Source organism: Eleutherodactylus coqui, chromosome 4, assembly GCF_035609145.1.
Source record: "Eleutherodactylus coqui strain aEleCoq1 chromosome 4, aEleCoq1.hap1, whole genome shotgun sequence".
Lineage (NCBI taxonomy): Eukaryota > Metazoa > Chordata > Amphibia > Anura > Eleutherodactylidae > Eleutherodactylus > Eleutherodactylus coqui.
Window position 1 is genome coordinate 126,312,696 of NC_089840.1, and position 26,463 is coordinate 126,339,158.

Sequence of the window (26,463 nt, forward strand, 5' to 3'; positions counted from 1 at the left end):
GCCACCACCTTCAAAATCCTTCAGCCGCCAGAACAATGAAAAGAATCCCCGCGGGCATGAAGGTAGTCCGCACATTGGTTCCCTTCATTGTTCTAGCACTCCCTGCTACTAAACTCCCACTTCCGCAAGCAGAGAGTTCCAGAAGCTCACTGCTCTTACACTTAAGAACCCCCTTCTTTGCTGGTGATAAAACCTTCTTTCTTCTAGACATAGAGGATGCCCTCTTGTTACTGTCACAGTCCTGGGTATAAACAGATCATGGGAGAGATCCTTGTATTGTCCCCTAATGTATTATACATAGTTATTTGGTCGCCCCTTAACCGCCTTTTTTCCACGGTGAATAATCCCAATCCCTGTCTGGATATTCCAGTGCTCCCATTCTGTTTATTAATTTAGTTGCCCGTCTTTGTTATACCGTTGTTTTCCTTGAGGTATTCCAGGATGGCATCCCTCAGAAACCCCTCGAATAGTTTTCCAATTATTGAAGTGAGACTTACTAGCCTGCAGTTACCAGGCTCTCTTGACCCCTTTTTGTATATTGGAACCAGACTGGCAATGTGCCACGCTGGTAGTACGACCCCAGTCTCAAGAGTCCCTAAATATAAGAAATAGTCTGTCTCTGAGGTCACTTAGTTCTTTTAGAACTCTTGGGTGTATTCCATCCGTTTGTCAATTTTACTCTTTTTTTTAGCTTCCTCCTGGGTTAGGCAGGTGATATTTAATATTGCATCTCGTGTGACATTTCTTTTACTCTCGTGATTATACCGTATTTTTCGCTTTATATGATGCACCAGATGATAAGACGCACCCTTGTTTTAGAGGGGAAAAATAGGAGGGAAAAAAAAAACAAACAAAAAAAAAGACCTTTCCCAGGGACAGTGCAGGGGAAAGTGTTGGTTGACAGAGCAGCAGAGGTCTGAAACAGAGTAGCTCCGTGTCACTGCGGTGCTTGTTCAGCAGGAGGAAGAATTTGATTGGTGGTAAGCGCCCGCAGGAACTGCTGCTGCTTTCCCGCCTTCAATCAGCGGCCCGTATGGGCGGCAGTGGGAAGGAGAGAAAACTGATAAGTGATGCAATGAATTTCGGCACGTGCACATTATAACACACAGCAACCTCCCCCCCACATCAGCTTCTATGACTTCTCCTGCATTATTTGTTAAAGGGCCAGTGCCCCCAGTGCAAATCATTTTATAGTTTATGTAACTGAAAAATAGTTTAGGGTTACTTTTGCTCGCTTTGGCAATCAGTCTCTCTGCCTCCTCCTTGGCAGTTTTGATTCTCCCCCCCCCCCCCCCCTGTATATTTTTAGTGTTTTTTCACTGCCTTCTTGTCTTAGTCTTTTAAACGCTTTTTTTCCCACTTACTGCCCCCCTTACAGTCTTATTGAGCCACATTGGTTTCCTTCTTTTATTTTTGAAGGGTATAAAGATGAGGTATTTAGGATGCTTTTAAACTTCTCCCATTTGTCACCTCTACTGTTATTTTTGAGGATATTGTCCCATTTAATGTTGCCAAGAGCTGATCAAAATTTTGCATTACTAAAGTTTAGTTTTTTGTTGTTCCCTGATAAGGCTGCCTATTGAATGACAGCTGGAAATTAATTATATTATGGTCACTCAACCTGCACCCCTGTGATTCTGTACAGTCTGTTGGTTAGTAGTAAGTCCAGAATGGCGCTCCCTCTAGTTGGCTCCCGTATAAGTTGGGCAAGGTAGTTATTAATTGTTCTCAAGAACTTATCGCCCTTGTGAGAGTCACAGGTTTCATATTCCCATGCTAAATCCCAAAAATTAAAATTTTTCATAATTACTTCATTGTGGTTTGACACTTCTTCTATTTGTCTTATTAATAAGTTGGCAATAGAAGTCCCTCTCCAGGAAAAGTAGCTTATAAAAAATGATGAATTCTGACGCACAGAGCATTTACAATAATCCATTTAATTCTAAATGAAAATAAAGCTCATTTAAAGAACCATATGCTCAAAATCTATTTGGCTTTATCTTTTATACAATCATAATCAATTTTCGCTACAGCCACTGTGAAACCAAAAAGGAAAGTTTATACAACAAAAAGTGGCGCACTCAGCCTGTGTTGTATTGCAACCAACAAGTTACTGAAGTGTAGGCTTAAAATTCCAAAAAAGGACAATATCCGATTTTTGTTTCAGACTTATTAAAATTTGTCATACTGTACGTAAAAGTTCTTTTACAGCTTCTATTTCGATAAACAAAGATAGATCCACACACTTTGTATTTCTATATACTTATTAAAAAATAAATACAATGCTCTTATTGAGATGCCAAAAGGAAGGCGTCTTAGTGGTTCACGACTGGAGCTGGTGAGGAAATGTATAAAAACCAGTGTGGGAGTGCGTCATCTTTGCTCTCCACCAGTTTTGGAATTACAAAAGTTCATTCTCCAAGTGTGCTACTGGGTGGTGGAGAACAATAGAAGGTACATTTGAACAAAATCAAGAGCCAGGTTGCAGACACAATCCAAAATGGAGATATTTCTTAAAGCAACATGGAAGAACAAGATGCTCAAACAATTCGAATATAAGCCATCGTTGGTGAAAATCAAAAAGACGCCAATCCGTGGAAAACGTGAAATGGTCAACTGCATCCTTCATTGATTAACAGCCATTGCAAATATTCCAATAACTGCACCAAATGCCATTTGCTCCGTAGTAACCAGACCTTTTGAGTACATTTACAGTCAACCATATCATCCAGGATTGGCGTAAACATAGCTTAAGCGCGTGATAATTCACTGCATTAAAAAGCTTAGCATTAAAGTCACGGAAACCGTTTCATTTTTGCCGACAGTTCTCATTTGTCTAATATCAAATTACTAAAATTTACATCAATGTAGTAAAAACGCAAGATAACTTTTGTAGCCGACATGAGTGGTTTTAAAAAATGGACAACAATCCATTGAACATGTAGCTACATGGAACACAAAAAAAAAAAAAAAAGGGGGACTCAAAGTCCTTATTTTAAAAAATTCTACTCAATTCACTTCATTTAAATTGAATTTAAAAATCTGAAAAATACCAAACGACTAAGTGCTGGAATCGGTTTAGTACGTACTTGATCAGGATGAACATTATAAATTATAAGGTGAGAGCGTATAAAAATAAATACATATAAAAATTTAAAAAAAAGAAAACCCTATAGGACTATTTTTTTTTTACTAATTGGGCTATTTGCATGAATCTGAAATTCTTGTACCAAACTAATAATAAAAAGAAATATATATGAAAAGGTCAAATTAGTTGTAATTTTGGAGAAAAAAAATATATAAATATAAAGTAACCAACTAAAATTTTTAGTCTGGTCACGATTTCAGAGCAAATAACCCTACTAAAAAGTACATATGATGGTTATGTGATGTCAATTAGCCACGTTTAGAAACGTTACGTAAAAGTGCTTTTATTAAACTCCAAGCGTAAAAAGTGTTTGTGCGACCGATAGCCCCGCCACACAAGTGATCTGCTGAAATTACGTCATGTAGAAAGTTGTGTATTTTTTTCCACACGTAATATACTTTTTATAGCCAGCAGTGCTACTTAAATGACATATTCTGCCGTCCCAGTTAGCTGCGTCAGCTAAAAGAAACCTAGATAAAAGGTTTATGAAACCGGTATTGGAGATATTTGGAAATTACAGGAGTCAGTCTGTTATAAAACTATAACTTCACATCAAAAAAGTTTTAAAAAATAGGTATAACAAAAAAAATTAAATGAAAGAGGAAAAAAAATAAAATTTTCAGAACATTTTTATCTACAAATCTGACTGATATGTACTAGGAGTTTGTGTTGGGGACGGCTGGATGTCCAGCCTCTGTGATGGAAGGAGTGCTGCTACGAAAGGTCCTTGTGTTGGTATGGAGAGAGGAGTTTCCTCGGTTTCCGTTTTTATAGTGGTGGAGAGCTCCTCCGGTGCTTTGACATCAGCGCTGTGTTCCGTTTCTACAGGTTGGGTTTCTTCTTTGTTCGAGGTGTACTGCTTCAACCGTATGTGCCAGGCCAAACTGCACACCGCTGACACAGTCTTAAATTGGTGAATGACATTGCGTGGGATAAAATAAACGTCGTTATCGCACAACTGGATCCGAGCGTACCGGATGCCTTCTCGACGCATCTGATTGAGTTTAGCTTCATCGACCCATTGAACGCACTGAAAGTGAGAAGAAATAGAAAACTGACATACACAAATGTAATGCAGAGGGGATAATCTACTGCGAAGTAAAACCTAAAGCTACATATAACATCTGGATCAGCATCAACGTAAAAGGCGTCTCCCCATTAATCATGTTGATCACCCATACTGTGGATAGGTAAGCAGTAAGCACCTACAGGAATTTTTCCACCATAAGGTATGCTAATGGCGAAGGGGTGGGGGGTGGTGGTCAGAAAGCTGTAATAGTTGGGGACCCTTACAAGCACCATTAAAGAACAACCGCATTCACAAAAAATATTAACCCCTTAGTGACAAATACAGATGAGCGAGCATATTCGATAAGGCAAACTACTCGAGCGAGTAGTGCCTCATTAGAGTACCTGCCCGCTTGTCTCTAGAGATTCGGCTGCTGGCGCGGGTGACAGATGAGTTGCGGCGGTGAGTAGGGTGTAGCGGGGGGGAAGAGAGGGAGAGATCTCCCCTCCGTTCCTCCCCGCTCTCCCCTGCCGCTCCCCGCACCCTGCCGCCACCCGATTCTTTAGAGACGAGCGGGCAGGTACTCGAATAAGGCACTACTCGCTCGAGTAGTTTGCCTTATCGAGCCTGCTCGCTCATCTCTAGAGACAAACCTACATTTGTTTTAAGGACCAAGCAATTGTCATCATTGCATTCCAAAAAGACATAAGTTGTTCTTGCGACAAGTTGTATATTCGAATGGCACTGCTCTGGGGCACATATGGGTTGTTGAAACCCCCCCCCCCCCCCCCCCAAAAAAAAAATAAAATTGTCATTTGTGAGTGCTGTACAAAAAAATTCTCAAAAACATTTTGTAAAAATCCCACCGGCACCACCACCTTGTTAAAGAGTGGCGTCTTCTAGGAAATACACTTATGAAGCGGTAGGATTATTTCCACGCCCAATTAATTAGCACTGAAATGTAAAATAGCCAGTTTTAAAGAATTACCTGAGACACAGGAGGCTCGTGGAGATCTAACTGTAACCTCTGCACAACGTGGGAGAAGTCCTCCGCATGGAAGCAGATCACATCTTTGGTTATACGAGGTCGATCGCTCCTACAAGATAGGATAAGGAGATTAAGAAGTCTCCATGTAATTTTAGGCTCCTACACGTGTTATTATTTTAAAAACTACTTTATTACTATCCTTAGCTATTCCAAAATATGAGAACTAATATATATCAACAATAAGTAATGGTTCTAATTTCATAAGACATCAATAACAGTTCTCTAGCCTGTATTTTCTTAAGACATGAGCCTACCATTCTGCAAACTGCACAGCCTTCAAAACCCCTACTGCAGCCGTACTCTCCCAGTCGAAACCTTGGCCAACGTGATCAGCATGAGCTCTTGTTCTGTCCTCGAACAGGACTTCTCTGGGCTCACTGGTGCGCGGCAAGTACTGCAGATTCTTTATCTCATTCATAGACCTGCATTTATACACAAAAACAGGGTTTAAACATCTTCAGATATATATGAAGGCCATTTCCTAGCAGAGTCATGTCAATTATTCAAGTAGGTAGAAGAAATGGCTTCTATACAAAGACACCAAAAACTTTGTAGACACTTTAAAAACTTCCCAACTTACTGTGCTAATTTATGGATTCACACGGTCGAGTTAGCGCGCATAAAAGGTGGCGAATAGAGCCCATTTCAATGGGTTTGTTCACATAAGCATATTGTGTGTGCGGATTTCGTTCGTGCAAGAAAGATATGCAGAATTCTCTATTTTTCTGCACATATGCGCAAGAACATAGCACATATTGAACTAATTAGCTTAATTGCCCAGTAGGAGCATGCTTGTGTGTGAAAAAAAAACAAAACACAGTAAAACACACACACGCAATATGCTTACGTCCATGTGAAACTGGCCTTAGGCCGCTTTCACATGCGCGTATTATTTGCACTCGTAATATAGACAATAGTCTTTGCCCAGCGGTGGATCTATTACCTGAACTCATAGCATCAAAGATTGCTCTACGATTCTACGCGTTTGGGTCAGAAGACCTGCAGTCAGGCTGGGACACTTGTCTGTAAAGTTTAAGAAGAGGCCTGGACGCATTTTTTTGAGCGTTACAATATTACACGTTTCTCCTTAGGGAGAGCACCTAGACGGTGAGTGAGGAAACCCAAAAAGGCCATTCATGCTTCTCGGGCAATATTCAAACAAGGGAGATTGAATAATACCTCCACAGTGCCACTATTGGAAGGCAGCATTCCTTCAAGCCCAAGTTAGACTCTTATACAAGCCTTGTAACAATGATTGGGAATTAAAAGCAAAGCCAGACTCCCATGTACAGAATCTAACTTTGGCTTGAAGGAATGCTGCCTTCCAATAGGTGGAATAATACCTCCACAGTGCCATCTCCCTTATTTAAATATTACACATTATATCACTGATTACTTCAGAAGGGTTGGTGATCCAGGGAGTGTTTCGATTGCCAAATTTGGAGTCTGAAAGAAAAATTTTTCTTCTAAAATAAGGAAATTGGCTTCTACCTCATTGGTTTTTTTGGCTCCCCTTGGATCAACTTTGTGGTAGTAATATGCATCACAGAAAGGGAAATATAAAAACAAACAATCACTGAAAACGGCCGTATACCTACTGATACAGGAGGGCAAATATGTGCACCACCCCAGCATGCAGGCAGCCAAATGCCAAATGAGGGAGACAGTTACACCTGCGGAGGACACCGATGTGACAGCCACTCACACAACCTCCTAATATAGAGGGGGGGGGGGGGGTGGCTGCTTGGTGTATACTGCTTCACAGAGCAGATATAAAGTGCCAGACATTCTGATAATTGTAGTGCACCATGCAGACTAGCAACCTATTAATGACACTATAAAAGTTCGGCAGGTTGCCCTGCACCTCAAAAAGTGAACCACATTGGTACTGCCACCCTGGGCTCCTCAGTATAAAAGCTGCACTGCATGTGAATAATAAATTATATATACACATATACATATACACACACAAAATTGTGTGCGTGTCTGTCTGTCTTTTATGCATTACTACACCATTCATCCGATCACCATGAAACTTTGGGAAGTTGTTGAGTACCCGCCTGCGAAGGTTTTTGGCATAGTCCATCTATCCTACGATAGGCAAGCATTGTCGATAGTTATGCCCCCCAGACGTAGATCATTCGATTTCCATCCTTATACTCCTTATACGGGCGAGGTAACATGAAAGCTGCGCTGTGATTGGTTGTTGTATATTATACCGCCGAGGTAACCTGAAAGCTGGGCTGTGATTGGTTGTTCTCTCTATATCTATATATAAAAACATAGGTCTGTCTTCGCAGCAACGCGCGACAGGTAAGCTAGTACATAATAAATGTGAGGTATTAATTGGATTTTGGCCAAAATACTTGAGCTCACTAGCCAATTATCAAGGCTCCCCACTTTTTGTGAGTCCCTACACTAATATAAATGTATCACAGAAAGGGAAATCTAAAAACAAACAATCACTGAAAAAGGCCGTATACTTACTGATACGGGAGGGCAAATATGTATACCACCGAAACATGCAGGCTGCCAAACTACCAAATAAGGGAGACCGTTACACCTGTGGAGGACACCGATGAGACAGCCACTCACACAACCTCATTTGGCAGTTTGGCTGCCTGCATGCTGAGGGGGTGCAGACATCTGCCCTCCTGTATCAGTAAGTATATGGACGCTTTCAGTGATTGTTTGTATGTGCGGGGTAATAGGCTGAACCGGATGGACACAAGTCTTTTTCTCAGCCTTATACACCATGTTACTGTGATATGGACGCAAAAGCATGCCTGTAGTACGATCATGTGAAAGCAGCCTTATTGAAAGGAGAGAAACAAACCAACCGATTTGAAATCAAAAATAAAATTACACTCAATTGTGGAACTGCTAAAGGAAAGAAAAGCATCTCTCGAATTCTCTTCACCTGTTTTTAGGATATACATTAATATCTGATTGCATGTCACATTTATGTAGAAGTTCACAAGTTTGTGGTCAGAACTGTCTGCATAACTGTACTAGAAAAACCAAAAATATGAAGCTTTAGAGAGACACCTTCCAGTAGTAGTTCTGTAGTTGTAGAAAGGCTCACTATCGCCTCTTTACACCGGGCAAGAATTCATCAACCAGACACTTTAGGTTTACTGAAATGGTAAGTTAGCGACTAGTAGACGAATTCTCATTCATCACTCAGGCCGTTGCTGTGTTGACATGGAACAACTATCACTTATATTCTCTCCGTTGAGTGACTGTTTGAATGAGAAGTTGCTCCGTATAAAGCCACCCTAAATTTACACCCTCCATTAATACTAATGTATTTGTTTTACCTTCTTCTCTTGAAAGGAGATTTTGGCATGTCTGCTGTAGGGATCATTTGCTCTCCGGGTCTCACCCACAAGATTGGGCCATCATCACTTTGTGACCGGCACTGAAGCTTGAGTGTAGACATCGTTCCCCAAGGCAATGTCATCTGCAAGAATATTGGAAACAGGAAGAATAAAAAAGCTGAAGATTAAATGAGTAAGGGTGGTTTCATGGCTGAAGTGGGGGCTCTGATATCCGGGATGGAACCGAACAGACCCCATTGACTATAATGAGGTCCATCTGGTTTTCGCTCAGCTGCCCGGCCTTTAGACAGAAGAAAGAGTGCTGTATGCAGTGCTTTTTCTTTCTGTATTTTGAGCCGGATCAGCCATAGAACCTCTGACTGGAGGTCCCAACGCAGATGTGAGACCACTCTAAACCTATCACAGCAGTCATCTTCAAAACATGCAAATAAATCAAAGACTGCAAATAATCTGTTGTATTAATGAGCAATAACAATGCCAATACAAGGAGGAATCTAAACCAAGTCAGAAGAGCAAAAATTATTTTACACCTCCCCCAAATAAATAATTGTGAAATAAGGTAACACACACACACACCACACACACACACCTTTAAAAAAGGAGATTCTTCCAACATGTCCAGGAACTCTGGGAAAAAGTCTCCAACCTCTTCATCAACAGCTCCAACCAGGCTGATCTGCCTCATCGGACCAGCTCTGTATGTGCCGCAGCAATACGTCCTGCTGACCTACAACAAGAAAGGGGGACCAAAAATGGATTGACAATCAATCTTAAAAACAAGCGGTAGAATCTATACTTTTGGAAAGACATTCAGTGAAAAAAATATGCATGATATTCTGCAGACCAGGTTATATTTTCCAGTTTGAACCTTAAATGGGGCAGTCTCCCGAGAAGTACTCCTGTGGATATGGAATCTGATACAGACAGGTGTAGCTCCGCAAATGGAACCCTCACCAGTTATGGAAAATATGGTGTCCCGAGTGTCCCTGAATAAAGTGGACATGGTAGCGCTCCATGTATTTCAATGGGACTACCAGAGGAGAAGAGTATATGTATCTGGCTATCTCCGGTAGGGAAGGGGGGGGGGGGGGGTAGGTTCATTTTGTAGTACAGCTCTGGTAGAGTTGGTTTCCAACAAATGAAATGTATCACTTATCGAAGACCAAGCCCCCCCAGTTTATCCTCCCGGCACAATGCAGTAAGCATGTTTACATGTGGCAGATTTGGTGTGGAATTTCCACAGTGGAAAATGTGCATCAGAATCAGCACAAAGTGAAAATTAGCTGCAAATCTGCATCAAAAGATGCACCGAATGGTGCAGAATTCTGACAGATTTTTTTTTTTTTGAGGATCTGTACTAAAATCAGGTGGAAATATGCTGTGGATTTTGGTGTGTGAACGCACCCTGAGGAGAAGTTTAATACAAGTCTATGGGGCTGATGGAAACAGTCAAGTGCTGGAATCCGCTGTCAATGTCAGACTTTGAATGGAACAGCAGTGTTGCTTAAGAGCCCCAATCTAGGTCCCAGTAATCAGCTATTTATCATCCATCTTGGGGATTACATAGATAAAAAAAAAACAAAAAAAAAAAAACACAGCATGCTTTATCTTGTCGCATACATGCCAAGATAGCGCATGGGGAATGGTGGCACGAGCAAGTACACCTCATTGCATACTTGAGCGCGAGACTCAGTCGTGAGAGTCCAGCATAATTTGAAGAGCAATAGTGTTATTGTTGTAGCCATGTATATGTACTAGGGCAACTGTGATGAAGGAAAGTTTTTTGGGCTTCTTGGTCAATAGAAATAAGAGACTAAAATTCTAGAAGAAAATATGAGAAGAAGAAATATGGTTTCTCAACCACTGGCTGCAGCCAATCATACGACGTATCAGCTGGTGTGGCTGATCCCAGTCACTTAACGGTTGTTCTACACGGCAGAGAAATCCACTTGTATAAATATGCGGTTCTCACTGCCGTACATTGAAAGGGAAAAAAATCTGCAACAGAAACTGACAATTTAATTTTTTTTAATAACCCGGCTAAAATGGGTCCAGACCTTTCTTATGCCACGCCGAACTCAACAACCACAAGGCCCGAGTACTGCAGATGAATGAACCCAATGCTTAAAAAGGATTATTCGAATGTGATGTCTCTTGACCTTCTCTTCAATGGAAAGAATTTAGCTGTATCAAACACAAACACCCCCTTCAAATAACCCTAAACGGAACAAGAAAAAAACAAAAACAAAAAAACATTGTCTAACCTGTGCATGGAAGTTTTCAATTGTTGTCGTCTCAATATCCTTCTTGCCAATGATTTCCATTTTTACCGGGGTGTTTGGGAAATTAAAAGCAAAGTAGTCCAGAAAATCGGGCAAGTAGGCGGCAGCACCGTGTACTATGGCCAGGGCGTAGTAGGCTGCATTCTTGTCATTCTCAGAAAATGTCCGTTCCAGGAATTCCTCTGCAAATTTCTCCATCTCCACAGGAGACAAGAAGGAAAGTTCATCCATGTAGGCATGTAGAACCGGGGCTCCACCATTCGACTGCTTCTCCTCATGCATCAACCGGCTGAACCTAGATTCTGCATTTAACGTACCGCTACGAATGCAGTGCTCTCGGTGAGAGGCGAAAGGCATCTGGACCTCCTGCGGGATGCGGTATTCTTCCGTCCCCAAGTCCGAGCGACATAACTGCTCATCCTTTAAATATCTAGAGGACTCCTTGTTTACCTCGACGTCGGACTGATCCATGACTTCTTGGCTGGTGCGTGTCAGTCCAGCGCAAAGGGTCTGTACCTCCTTGTTGTACATTTTCAACCTCCTGCCCCTTAAGTCATCTCTATGTTTCTTCTTCTTCTTTTTCTTAAGCTTTTTAAGGAGGATAGCATCATCGTCGTCATCTTCATCCTTTATCAGTCGCTGAAATTTACCATTTTCATCTGTGATTTCTGTAAAACAAAAAGTTGATTAAAAACTTATTTACAGTACTTTTTACAAAGTGTGTGATAAACACTTCTAGAGAACAGCAGGCATAAGTGCCACTTGGAATCGGCCTAACGTGAGGCTCAATGTGATACAGTGCGCCAAAAAAGACAAAAAACTAGAAAATCTAGGAGCTAAATATATAATTAAAGGGAACCCGTCACCAACTAGAAGCACCATTAACTCACCTGTTCCTGTGGCGTTCTCCAGAAAAGTCAGCAAGCGCACAGCAAGCTTGACTTCTGAAAAGAATCCCACTTACTGCATATGCACTGACACCAGAGGAACAGGAGACTGGGCAAGTATGGGGTGGGGTGGGGCTCCCAGATTGCAAGTCATCCAAACTATAAGTACCATAACTTAGTGGTAACTGAGGACAAAAAAAAAAAAAAAAATTTAAAACAAGAAATGGAGAGCACTTTGATGAAGCTCATGTCTGTCCACAAATTACGATTCCATTGCTAGAAATTGCTGTGCGAATCAAAAAGATAAAACCACGGGTGCAATATGTATTTATTTATTTAATAAAGATTTGCTACAGATGTCATTTTGAGGTTAAAAAAAAAAAACCGCACAATACAAAACACCACTGCAAACTGGTGCATATGGAGCGGCACTGATGAAAATCCGTACATTTCTTGCACGCGTGACAGATGATTTTTGTACAGTAATGCACCTTATGATCCATTTAGACCCATCAAGATCCGGCGCTGCTTAGAAGCTTGACATGCGTCTACCGTGCTGGGGGGGGGGGGGGGGGGGGAGAGTGGCTGCTCAAGCTGTAGGAGGACAGCCGGTCACTTGCTCCCTTTGATTCCTGCCATTTAACCCTTTACACTCCACGGTCAGTGTGAACGTGGCATGAAGGGGCAGACAGAGGGAGGGGGCTCCCCCTCTCAATCATCGGAGCCCTGCAATGTTATTGCGGGGTCCCTAAGGGTTGCTGTGGTACCCGGAGACTTAAATATAGCTGGCTGACCTCATAGGTTTTCTAATGTGCTACTGTACTGATGTATAGTAGTGTATTAGAAGAATAAAAAAAAAAAAATGCAGATCTTAGAGTCCCCTAATGGGACAACAACAAAAAATTTAGTACGTTATTTAACCCGCATAGTGCACATCCTGAAAAAAAGAATAAAAAAAATATGCCACAATTGCAAATTTTGTTAATCTTGCCTCTAGGAAAAAGAAAAATGGTGCATGTTCCCAAAAATTGTATAAATGAAGACTGACGTTCATCCCGCCCTTATAAAGCTCCATCAATGGAAAAAAACCCAAAAAAAACGTTACAGCTTTTGGCACACACACACACACCCATCAAGAAATAAATGCAGATTAAGAAAATTAGATTATGTTTCACTACCATGTTTCCCACGAAAATAAGACCTACCTGCATTACCTTTATAGATAAAAAAGCAATTCATTACCCAGCTGCTCGGGCCACATCCCTACCGCTTATGAAGTCCCCAATAAATGCCGCGGCTCAGCCAATTCATAAATCCTGCCTCCACAACGTGATCACTGTGATAAGTGCTGCCCAGCCAATCAATCCAGCGCTGGATGAACCTGAGAACCAACCACAGCCATGGCACTGGTTCATTGAGCACTGCATTGATTGATTAGTTCTCAAGTGCTGCTCAGCCAATCAGAGACATCGGTTTCTGGAGGCGGGATTTATGAGTTCCGTAACCAGTAAGGGATCTTCTGTGGGCGGCCGAGGACTGCCGGAGCTCCGTAGAGCAGCAGGAAGGACATTGAGCAAGCCTGCTAGGTAAGTATAAGACACCCCTGAAAATAAAACCTAGCGCCTCTTTTGGGGCAAAAATTGATATATGACTGGGTCTTATTTTGGGGGAAAACGGTAGTTGGTGAATGCAAAATCATAAAAAAAATAAAACACACACACACACACACACACACACCTTTTAAAAGGGCTCTTTCAAGTTACCATTTTTTCCCCAATTAGTGTTTTGTTTGTTTTATTTTTGGAGAAAAAAAAATCTTGAATTCCAAGCACCTTTGGTAGAGTTTCTTACTTCTAAGTCATTTTTCCTTTTTAGTATTTTTTGTTGACTTTGTTGACAAGCCGTATGAGTCTTTTGTTTTTTTTTGCAGAGCAACTACTTCTCAGTAGTATCATAAAATGTACTGAAAAAATGCTTTAAAAAGTTTCTAAGTGGGCTGAAATGAGAGCCAAATGCAATTGTGTCATCCTTTGGAGGCCTTGCTATTATGACAAGCATGCTGCAGTAAGAAAACAAACGAACCAAAACGACATGTTAATTTTATTTTATGGGTCAGTACTATTACGGCAACTTGACCAGCAACATCACTGTTCTGAACTGGCAACATAGCGCCCAGGACGCAAGTGCTGATGCCAGGAGAATGGGCCTCAGATTGGCTGCTGTGGTCACCTGACTTCTGCTGTAGGTACAGACCAGAATTAGCAAGGGACTTACTGCACCATTTCCTGGGAAAGTATAGCTTCTTATTTAATTGCATGGGTAGCAGTTTAAAAAGGTGTTGTGCGGTTGTAACTATTGATGACACATCCTTAGGATAGGTCATCAATAGTAGTTTGGTGATAGTCTGCCACCTAGGACTCCCACTGCTCAGCTGTAAGCTGGCCATTTGCACTCATGCACTAAGCCGATTTCTGCAGGAAGCAGACAGCTCCATTCACATTGCAGTGGCCAGACTTTGTATTACAGGCACTGAAGAGAAAAGGAACTTGGCCTGCAATACCAAGCCTACCCTCTGCAGTAAAGGCTGGTTTAAACGCAACGATAATCGCTCAAAAAGATGTCGCTCAAGCGACTTTTGAGCGATCATCGTTGTGTCATTTACAGCGCAAGATGAGCGATCACCTTGCGCTGCCAGTGGAGGATGCAGAAGACAGCTGTTCCCCTACTCAGAGCGCCCGGCTGTTATACAGCCAAGCGCTCGGAGCGGAGGATGCAGAAGACAAGCGGGGTGTCCCCGCTTGTCTTCTGCATCCAGAAGACAATCATCGGCCTACTATTGATGGCCTATTTTAAAGTTGGATAATTCATTTAATTCTGAGCTGTTCAACGCATTATTGAAGAAAAATAAATTATATATATATATATATATATATATATATATAATTTTTTTTTTTTAGAAAAATGCCTCTATCTATGGCCCAGCACCCTGAAACAAATCTATGTACTGATTAATACTTCCAGTTGTAAATGGCCCCAGTTAAACATTGAATATAAGACACTTTCCCCAAGGTGGTGTATAATGACTTATATTGCCAGCAGGCAAATGAAAAGGCTGGGTGTAATTAGACGGATGTGTCGGCATATACTGTGTGCACCGTCACAACGACCTTGCCTTACACATCTCAGCGTTGCCATGGTTTTGACCTACATATAATATTCCTTTATTTCCACACTGCATGTGCCAGAAGCGCATCAGCACATCCACAAATAAACTGCTTAGGAACAGAGTAAAACCGCATCAGAGCGGCTTATGACCGCGCAAATGAGCGGCGGCGTCCGACCATGAGGTCGTCACATCGAGAGACCTGGACGGAATGGGGAAAATGAAAGAGCTGACCAAATGGGGAAATAGAACCCAGCAAAGAGCAAGAGACAGTCATTACAGATATGACGCACCTGCATTACCAGCAGCAACCAAATACAAATGCGACGCACCTGCATTACCAGCAGCATCCAGATATGACGCACCTGCATTACCAGAAGCATCTAAATACAAATGTGACGCACCTGCATTACCAGCAGCATCCAGATATGACGCACCTGCATTACCAGCAGCAACCAGATATGACGCACCTGCATTACCAGCAGCAACCAAATACAAATGTGACGCACCTGCATTACCAGCAGCCTCTAAAGACAAATGTGACACACCTGCATTACCAGCAGCATCCAGATATGACGCACCTGCATTACCAGCAGCAACCAAATACAAATGTGACGCACCTGCATTACCAGCAGCATCTAAAGACAAATGTGACACGCCTGCATTACCAGCAGCATCCAGATATGACGCACCTGCATTACCAGAAGCATCTAAATACAAATGTGACGCACCTGCATTACCAGCAGCATCCAGATGGTTCCTAAAAACTGCTATTTAGGCAACAACCCTGCAACGTTGTGAGCAAACCACACCCTGCACAGTTATCAGGGAGCCTTTTTTGGCGAATGAGCTCCTCAATCACGTAATAAACATCATGTCCGGTAAACTCACCAATTTAGAGCCTTAGAAAGAATAACCAGAAAACCCGCCATTGCATATTACGTGAGGACCTGCAGCGTAGCTCGATGAGGTCTTGTATCTTGAGGGAAGAGTTGTAGTTTTTATCTGCCATTTTAGAGGTACATGTGACTTTTGGATTGCTTTTCTTTTTATGGCTTTGGCAGGCGAACAAAAACAAACAAATATCCCTAGCATTACGGCCCCCTGTCCATGGACTTGATCACACCATCTGAAGCTTTCCATAGCGCTGCTATGGAAAGCGCCGCCCCCGTGTCTACGAGCAGAGAATCATTGCGATTAACAGCATGCTGCAAATTGTCGCGATTCTCCATGGTCTGCCTATTGGTCAGATAGGCTGACCGGCGGAGATTCGTCTGTCGGCTCACACAGCGAGATTCGCCGTGGGACTTCGCAACGCCCGTGGGGACAGGGGGCCTACCTTATTTAGGCCGAGTGCCTCCGGATTCCACAGCAAATACTACCCATAATATGCTATAGAAAAACGCTTTTCCTCCACATGAATGGAAACCAATTGTGATTTTCCACTTGGAGGGGGAGGGTGGGGAACAAAAAAAAAATAATAAAATAAAATCGCATGTTCTATTTTTGCGCGGATGGCTTCCATTGAAGTCAGTGAAATCCGTATAATCCGTGGCCCTGCCGCAATGACATTGCAGAAAGGGCGCAAGTTCTACAGCAGCACTAGGCGATGACGCGGGAAAAGCAGCAGAGGTTTAAAGAAGAATTTAAAAATCTGTATTGCACATCTCCGACAGCGAGCTGTACAGATCATCCGCAGTACAGAGAAGATACAGAAAAGGCAGGTACGCGCGGTTGCCAGTCGGGCACAGGGTCGAATTCCGCAGTGGCTCCTGACCCGGTCATGTGCAGCTGTCCGTAAATTGTGTTCACTATGCAAGAGAAATAAAATATTTTCATTGTCTGGGTGGTTACAAATGTGGTAACACCTGTTATGCATTGCTATTTTATCCATTTAAAAGAGGGGTTTTGTGGAGAAAAATGTGTATTTTTTGTTTACAAACTGGATTTTTTCTTCTTTTAATTTAAACTTTAACTGAACTTTTTTAGACTTTTTTTAGTCTTTTGAGAGGACTTGCAGATGCAATTACTCTATCGCTAGGATAGTACACTGCAATACTTATGTAGTGCGTTGTATTAAGTCCATGAAAGTAGCCCATTAGGCTCTGTTGGAGGCGGACCCTAATAGACTGAGTAACATGGCAGACATGGAGGCTTTTGTCTAGCTTCTGGTTGCCATAGAAACGTACTGGTACCTTGTAAATTGCACTGTGAAATGCGGATGGATGACAAAAGGAGGCTCTTCCCCTACTGCCAGTCATCTACTTACATGATACAGTTGCCATTGATTGTAGCATGTAAGGGGTTAACTGCCAGGATATGAGGTTTCTCTGCTCCTGGCAGTTAGTGCAGACGCCTAGCTGTCAGCCAGCCAAGCCACCACCTTAAAAAGATGAAAGCGCAGGTTTAAAGCCCATTAGTGAGGACAGTAAAAAAGTGTATTAGTCCTCAGTAAGGGATCAAGGCCCATTAACATGTAAAGATTATCACTCCAAATGCGTTCAAACGGCCGAAAATGAGGGATAATCGTTACATGTAAACACGGGCATCGTGCAGTTTTCATTTGAATGACGATTTTAAGGTGAACTTAAAATCCATGTTCAGCTACTGAGAGATAACACAAAGACATTTAACTCTCAGTAGACCACAGGCTGTTATCTCCACAGGAGCAGGCAGATATTACTACTGTATCTTGATGCCACCGGAAGCTAGGGGTTTGACAGGAGGAACGCCCCTCTCACACCCCTAGCTCCTGATTGGCAGAATAGTAGAAGATCCTTGCAGCACACTCTGCAGTGATTTTTGAAAGCATGTGCAGCTACAAATGTAAGCCTAACTGCAAAAATAACGGTAACCTGAAGCTTGCAGGGCAGGCAAAAAACAACACTGTCTGCTTCCCATGATTAACACTGTCTGCTTCCCATGATTAACCTGCCCACGTTGCTGCCGGCAGCAGTGTCCTGGCCCCATGCTGTTGCACCACTCACAGAGCCACATGGACGCAGCGACGAACATCGGCGCCGAAAGTGCAGGCGCGACGACGGACCCAGCAACAGGCATCAAGCCATCCAGCTGCAGGGGTCCTGGAAAGCAGCGAATGACAGCTATGGCCGCGAAGCAGGCAGAGGGTCGGAGGTCAGAGTGCCAGCCCCGGAGCATGAGCGCCGACGGAAGCAGCCAGAGGGCCTGAGTGAGAGTGGCAGCGCAGGAGCAGCAGCACCGAGGGCAGCAGGCAGAGTGCCGTGGGTCACAATGGCAGCACAGGAGCTGTAGCGCCGGGGGTCACAGTGGCTGTGCAGGAGCTGTAGTGCCGGCAGGAGCAGGCACAGGGTTAGGGCTCAGTACCAACTGTCGGCGAGCTGGGGGAAAAAAAGCCAGCGCACCCTCTGCAGCGTCACCTCCACAGTCGTGCAGTGCCTAGGAGCCAGAGGAAAAACACACTTGCCGGAGGCTTGCTCTGTCCAGGTGTGTGTCTCTGCCAACCAATACGGAGCTGGGGGCATTCCCTCTAGCTCCAGCAGTCCAGCCCATGTCTCCACCCTTACAAGTGGTGGCGTCAAGGTACAATAATACCCAGGCAGATTACAATGTTATCTGCTGTCAGCTGCGAGCAGAACCATGCAGCTGTGTGCAGAGCTGGGCATGTAATCACACGCTGGGCTCTGCAAACAGCTCCTGGAGGCCCGTATACATGCAAATGAAGATGATAAAGTGTTAATGGCCATTAACACTATGAAAATAGATTGCAAAATCTTTCAAAAAAAGATTATCTTTGCTTTAAAAGGGCCTTTAGCCCAAGTTGGCTGACCATGTAATGTGTATGGGGCCTGACAACTCTCGGAAAGAAGCGATAAGATGCCAGATCCTTTTGGTTATGGAAAGAATATGTTATTGATTAATACTACTGTTGCATTTCATTTGCATTTGCCAGTGCATGTGGTCATATGGGCACCTGTGTATAAGGAGGACATGGTTGAACTAGAGTGGGTGCAGAGGAGGGCGACCAAGGTACTTACAGTGTGCAAATATAGGAATATAATCTAGAGATTTCTAGGTACCTACCCATGTTTCTGGTCATAGTCATGCACTTTCTACATCTAGGAGGAAAATAGATTCCGCCACCATTCTAGACGGGGATACTTTACTGCAAGTGCGGCGAGACTGAGGAACTCTGTCGGACAATGGTGTGATGATTGCTGCACTGAACACGAACAGGAGCCTTGACACCCGGCTCAAAAAAATTTGATGCAAGTTATAGGTTCTCCATTTCTGGAGACGGACGGTTGTTCCAGGAATTTATTTTGAATGCATGTTTGCAGTTTCGCCTCCTAATATGGGGCAACTGACAGTCATTGGGGATTTTGAACCTTTTTGGAATGTAATGGACCCGCGACTTTATTCCAACCTTAAGAACTATGACACTCTAACTCAGATGTGCCACACCGCGGGGGGTCGTGAGCCACTGGTGGGCGACCACCGATGTGACAGGTCATCCAGAATGAGGAGGTGTATATTGGCTCCTTTGTCCATTTAAAAAAAACAAATTTTAATTCTTTATTGTGACACAAGATACAATATCCCAATAAGGAGGAACAAGTCACCGACATGCAACACGGCTTAGAGTGGATATAGTGCGATGTAGTACAATGAGGCAGGCAGGCAGGCAGGCAGACACACACACCTCTGCTCCCTGAATCCCCACCGCAGATGTGAAAGCAGCCTTAGGCGGGCTAACATGAGCAGGTCAGATTCCGCATGCGGGAGATCCTCTGCAGATTCCTGCTGTGAGCCTGGTCGATGACCTCGAGTAGCCTCCTTAACTGTATTGCAGATTACCGCAGAGGCTTGCAGGTGGTCATGTAGTACAGTTTGTTTGTATTTCCCACGCAGTCGCTTAGCAAGGACGCCGGTACCCACAGCCAGTCAGATGCCTCCATTGACATCAACAGAGGTCGCCCATGTGGAATCTGCAATTAAATGGAGCACGCTGCGATTTTTCCTTCCGCTCGTGGAATCTGCAAATTCGTATCTGCGAGTCTGAAGCAAAATTCAAAAATGTATGCCTTTCACTACCTACATTTTACCGTGGAAAGGCTGCACAGATGCCGATCCCATCTTCAGGTCCTAGGTGCAACCACACCAATTAGTTAAGCCTCTGGTTGAGGACTAGAAGAGAATGGGCCATCTTTGAAATGATGTTGTTCAAGCAAATAAAACTTAGTAGCATTTAGAGCGCCAAAATGAATTTTAACATTGTGTCATTAGTTGGAGGCATGCTGAGATTTTTCATAACGACAGACCCTATACAGTTCTCCTTTAACCCACGCTCATTGAATGTAACAAGGAAAACCCCTTACTACGAAAATAGCAATACACCATATAATAGCATGGCACAGATCAATGATCCTCAAAGGCACCCTCCGGTTGTTGGTGACATGCATCTAGGGAAGCCGTTTTTACAGATGCGCTGAGGCATCTCTATGGTTGCACCAATCTCTTTTTAGCAACGCAAGCACAAAAGTTGTCCACTGTCATAATGCTCTCCATTAACCCACATCCAGGAACACTACTAGAAATAATGCATATTAATATTTCATGGTTATTTTACAGTGAAGCAGATATTCTCAGCTGCGTAACAATCCTAATGATGGCAGATAGAAGCGTGAGCCTTTAGGAGAGTTTATGCTTACAGCAATAGAAGGAAATTCCAGCAAGTCGCAAATTATGGTTATGAAGTTCGCCAGGCCTCCTAATGTACAATTACTGCAAGTGTTGTACTTACAAGGAAGCAGGGCAATACACTTGTTGTCAAAAACACTCGCCCTTAGAAGAATTTGTTGTTTAGCTGTAAACTCGTCCTGCAGTTCCATCTCAGGCTGATTACAAATGATGGAGTTTTGGTGTGATTAGATGAACGGGTTTGTCACCTGAGACCCTAAAAGTGGTTCCCCCCTTGGCCTATAAAAGGCTCTCAGAGGCTCCTTGTGTGTAGTGACCTCTTCTTCCACTTGTGTGGAGCTTGTTGACCACTAGATGCTTCTACGACGCAGAGAAGAGCTTTCACCCAGTTACCAGAGTCTGAGAGGTGTGCATTATTGGGATGCGAGAAGCTGGATGGTTGTATCGACGAATTGTCCCCCACCTGGCCGTTCTGACCAAGACCTGACTGCCTCCATGCTACTTATGTATACTAGTTCTTATACATGAGCCTCGGTTTTCTCCGCAGCTACAGGAACAAAGACGACAAAGAACATGCTGGCTGGACGCAATCAAGGTGGACTCCACCATGGAAGACCTGAAAGAAGTGACCAAGGACAGGAAAGCATTGGAGAATGACGATCCACAAAGTGACCGAAAGTTAACCTTGACTGAATGTATGATGCTCACAGGAACAAGACTCATCCTACGAAGTGACAAGAGCTGTACAAGCCATGCAAGTGCCTCGTAAACCGAGAGACAACGCCGGGCTGGAGCTTCATTCAAGACCAGAAGCCTCTTCAGCCGTGTTTCCCTCCTTGCAGCGGAGACAAGGAGCAGAGAAGGAAATAGTAAAAGCTGCTTCCTAACAATTGTGGAAGAACTCTCAAGTACTTTCACTTGTGAAGAAAGAGTTCAAGTTCGTAGATCACCACGTGTAGTCACAGTTTACAGGCCCAGGCACCACAGAGACCATAAGGAGCAGCCTACTGGCCAGAATAGGACGATACTGCTCCCTCCAGCATTTTTGAGGAAGGAGCACACAATTTACAATACATAGTTGTACGTGGAGTTATACACTCGCTATTTAATGCCAGTAAACATTACTAGAATTTTTGGACAGTTTCTATTTTTTGGGTATGGAAAAAAATTCCTGAAGGTCAGTCTTTTTTTGCAGTTAAAAAAAACAAAAACTGAAACCAAACAGAACTGCAGCTAAACTGAAATAAGTCTCAACGGGGATTTTACTACATCCGTTTCTCTGCTCTTAGGACGGAAGAAGCAGAGAGGAGCGACTGACTGGACAGCAGCTGCAACCTGCATTAGGAAAACAGAGTAATAACGCCCACACCAGCCATGCCGCCCCCTTTTATGCGGTTACCTACACACATATCATCAAGCCCTTTCGTTTTCCCCTTGGGTGCTCCGGTCTTTTCTCCCTTCTCGGTAGCACGACCACGTGACATGGTACAGGACTACAGAGGCCAGGGATTGAATGTGTTGGTCATGTGCCATCTAGTATGTGATGAATGGAAGTGAAAAAGGAGAATGATTCCCCCCCCCCCCACCGCTTGCCTTTCCCCATTTTGTGACAGCATCTTCAGGGGGGCCAGCACCCCGAACAGTCCCCGGAGCAACCACATTAGTAGTTACACCCTGGCTGCATTCAGTTTCATGCTTGAGGCGTTTTCAAAGAGTAAATTTGCCTATCCGGGTACATTCACACAAGACGGAAATGCTGCAAAAGTCACAATCTGCACCATTTGTGAGGATTCTGACTTGAAATCAGCCGATTTGGGCAAATACAGCGGTCCCGTCGCTGCAGCGAAATTTGCTGCAAAATTTTCCACTGTGGAAATCCCTTGTGTGAGCAAACCCTTCAGGAGTTACCCCAACCTCTGTATGGGCCCACACCGATCCGCCGTACGGCATCTACAAATCAGACACTATCTCGGAGGTATTCTTCCAGAGAAGCAGTGATTCTAGTGCATTAAAGGGGTTGTCCCGCGAAACAAAGTAGGGGTATACACTTCTGTATGGCCATATTAATGCACTTTGTAATGTACATTGTGCATTAAATATGAGCCATACAGAAGTTATTCACTTACCTGTTCCGTTGCTGGCGTCCCCGTCTCCATGGTGCCGTCTAATCTTCAGCGTCTAATCGCCCGATTAGACGCGCTTGCGCAGTCCGGTCTTCTCCCTTCTGAATGGGGCCGCTCGTGCCGGAGAGCGGCTCCTCATAGCTCCGCCCCGTCACGTGTGCCGATTCCAGCCAATCAGGAGGCTGGAATCGGCAATGGACCGCACAGAAGACCTGCGGTCCACCGAGGGTGAAGATCCCGGCGGCCATCTTCACAAGGTAAGTAAGAAGTCACCGGAGCGCGGGGATTCGGGTAAGTACTGGACGGTTTGTTTTTTTTATGCCTGCATCGGGTTTGTCTCGCGCTGAACGGGGGGGGGGGCTATTGAAAAAAAAAAAAAAAAAAAAAAACTCGTTTCGGCGCAGGACAACCCCTTTAATACTGCGGTATATGGAGGTGTTACTCCACGATGCCTAATGCAAGCAGTAAAAACACTAACTTTCAGAAGATGATGAAAGCCAGCAAAACACAATTAGTAGGTTTTTATATCTTGCTTTACGTAGAAGATAATCTACAAAATACGGAGATGTTTTGGACACCGCTTTGTCGCTCGTGCTGACATTTTTGACTCAATTATTGGGGTTGTCTGGTACAGAAAACGCGTGTTCAAATGCCACATTAACGAATTCATAGTCTTCAGTGACTGTTGATGAGCCGATCAGAGACCCTAGCAAGGACCACCCAGCACCGGCACAGTTGGATACTTCACTTGAACAGGCAAGCTTGTCAAACCTGGTGGCACCAGTGCAGTTTATACATGTACAACACAAATCCCTCGCCTTACCTACTGCACTGATTTGGGAAGTTGCCATCATGTTGTCTGTGTATTACAAAGAGGCTGTGGCGCCCCCCGAAGAGCATTTCAAATACTGGCACAATAAGCCAAAGTCCAGGCATCATATCCGGCATCCATCGTGAGACATCACACATCTGAGGAAACCTCTAGCGCACATACAAGCACCGCTGATACGAGGGGGTAGACAGCAGCAGGACATGAAGGTATTAATGCCCCTTACAGATGTCTGATGAGGGTGCCGTTGTGACCCTGGACGACCTAACAATGATGGAACAGATAACCAGATAAGCTGGGAGGCATCAAGGCAACATCCTTAAGGACGCAGCCCTTTTTTCCCCCTCTCCATCTTCTCCGCCCCAACTTCGTTTTTTCTTCCCCAATTTAAAAAAAAAAGAAATCATAAAAGTCTTATTTATCAACGCTGCTGTGTGAGGGCTGGTTTTTTGCAATGGTATTCTGTAATGTACCCTATAATGTACTAAAGAGCTTGATGGGGAAAAAAAAAAAAAAAGCGTAATTCCGCTTTCTACGGCGTACACACTGCAGCAAAACTGACAAAAAAAAAAACAACCTTTCCTGTGGGTCAGTACAATCACACAAAATTTAAAGTTTTTTTTGCTGTACTATTCCTAAAGATATAATAGATCTTTGAAAAAAAAAGAAAAATTATTTTCTGCCGCCATAACTTTTTTATCCTTTTATGGATATAGCCGTGCGGGGGCTTGTTTTTTTCAGTATGTCCCGTACTTTCTCTTGGTACCATTTTGCAGTACATATAAACTTTTTGATCGCTTTCTATTACATTGTTCCTTGGAGACTGGGTGATCAAAAAAGTGGTGCAGGTGCACCATAGGCATGGCTTCATAGGCAACCTGTAATGGCAACCCCAAGAGCCTTCAGAAGGCCCCCGGCAGTCATGGCTACCAAACGGCAACACGTGATCAAATCACGGGGCCATGGCGTGTTTGAACTCTGACTAGCTACGTAAAGGGTTAACAGCCATAATCAGCACGAGTGCCGACTACGGCTGTGAGAAAGAGTTGGCATCCACATCCTGCTCCATACAAACCCCGAACCTCAATGCCATAACTGTACGCCAGAGTTCTTCTATCTTACCATGTCATTCTAGCTGCTGTATGTCAATTCATGTATGACTACATCAGCCTTACTTTTGCGCCATTCTTTTTGGAGCATCTGGTACAAGCATGACATCGCTAAAGGGAAAATTAAAATGGTTTGGTCTTGACTAGAGATGAGCGAGTATACTCGCTAAGGCTAACTACTCGAGCGAGTAGTGCCTTAGCCGAGTATCTGCCCGCTCGTCTCTAAAGATTCGGGGGGCGGCGGAGAGGAACGGAGGGGAGATCTCTCTCTCGTCCTCTCCCCCCCCCCCCCTCTCACCGCCGCAACTCACCTGTCACCTGCGCCGGAAGCCGAATCTTTACAGACGAGCGGGAGGATACTCGGCTAAGGCACTACTCGCTCGAGTAGTTAGCCTTAGCGAGTATACTCGCTCATCTCTAGTCTTGACCCATATATCCTTTATAAGTGTCAACAACTAGGAAAGCAGAAACTCATCATATCTGAACATAAGATCATGGGGACTAATGGCATCTCAAGATGTGTCCGAGGAGACACTTATGTCAAATGGGCACCACAAAAAAAGTTATCTTCCAGAAAAAAACATCAAGATTACGTGGATCCATGACGAACATCATCGATGAACCGAGGTGACCCAGAGTCATCATCCTGTGAGCTCACCAACAAGAGAACGTCCCATTGATATGGTGCTCCCTGAAGGGCGGCCCGTCCTCTAGCAGCGCCCCAGTCATGCCCCCCCCTCCCCCCTCGAAGGGCGGCCCTCTAGCAGCCACCCCAGTCATGCACCCCCCGAAGGGCAGCCCATCCTCTAGCAGCCCCCCCAAAGAGCAGCCCGTCCTCTAGCAGCCCCCCCAGTCATGCCCCCCCCCCCCTCCTGAAGGGCAGCCTGTCCTCTAGCAGCCCCAGTCATGGCCTCCCCCCGCCGAATGGCAGCCCATCCTCTAGCAGTACCCCAGTCATGCCCCCCCCCCCAAAGCGTAGCCTGTCCTCTAGCAGCCCCCCCCCAGTCATAGCCCCCCTCCCGAAGGGCGGCCAGTCCTCTAGCAGCCCCCCCAGTCATAGCCCCCCTCCCGAAGGGCGGCCCGTCCTCTAGCAGCCCCCCAGTCATGGCCCCCCATCCCCGAAGGGCGGCCCGTCCTCTAGCAGCCCCCCAGTCATGGCCCCCCGTCCCCTAGCAGCCCCCCAGTCATGGCCCCCCGTCCCCGAAGGGCGGGCCCGTCCTCTAGCAGCCCCCCAGTCATGGCCCCCCGTCCCCGAAGGGCGGGCCCGTCCTCTAGCAGCCCCCCAGTCATGGCCCCCCGTCCCCGAAGGGCGGGCCCGTCCTCTAGCAGCCCCCCAGTCATGGCCCCCCGTCCCCGAAGGGCGGGCCCGTCCTCTAGCAGCCCCCCAGTCATGGCCCCCCGTCCCCGAAGGGCGGGCCCGTCCTCTAGCAGCCCCCCAGTCATGGTCCCCCGTCCCCGAAGGGCGGGCCCGTCCTCTAGCAGCCCCCCAGTCATGGCCCCCCGTCCCCGAAGGGCGGGCCCGTCCTCTAGCAGCCCCCCAGTCATGGCCCCCCGTCCCCGAAGGGCGGGCCCGTCCTCTAGCAGCCCCCCAGTCATGGCCCCCCGTCCCCGAAGGGCGGGCCCGTCCTCTAGCAGCCCGCCAGTCATGGCCCCCCGTCCCCGAAGGGCGGGCCCGTCCTCTAGCAGCCCCCCAGTCATGGCCCCCCGTCCCCGAAGGGCGGGCCCGTCCTCTAGCAGCCCCCCAGTCATGGCCCCCCGTCCTCTAGCAGCCCCCCAGTCATGGCCCCCCGTCCCCGAAGGGCGGCCCCGTCTTCTAGCAGCCCCCCAGTCATGGCCCCCCGTCCC

The 26,463-nt window shown here is 45.0% G+C and overlaps 1 protein-coding gene across 1 annotated transcript in view; it reads right to left on the bottom strand.

Moving 5' to 3' along the window:
• Positions 1 to 1,921: 1,921 nt before the first annotated feature.
• Positions 1,922 to 26,463, bottom strand: part of RSBN1 (round spermatid basic protein 1) — a 28,130-nt gene continuing 3,588 nt past the window's right edge. The window contains exons 2-7 of the mRNA XM_066600068.1: positions 10,811 to 11,496; positions 9,136 to 9,273; positions 8,526 to 8,668; positions 5,460 to 5,627; positions 5,146 to 5,254; positions 1,922 to 4,178 (exon numbers count right to left, since the gene is read on the bottom strand). Of these exons, the coding sequence (XP_066456165.1) occupies positions 3,783 to 4,178; positions 5,146 to 5,254; positions 5,460 to 5,627; positions 8,526 to 8,668; positions 9,136 to 9,273; positions 10,811 to 11,496 (1,640 nt within the window). The 3' untranslated portion in view covers positions 1,922 to 3,782. The remainder of the gene's footprint in view (positions 4,179 to 5,145; positions 5,255 to 5,459; positions 5,628 to 8,525; positions 8,669 to 9,135; positions 9,274 to 10,810; positions 11,497 to 26,463) is intronic.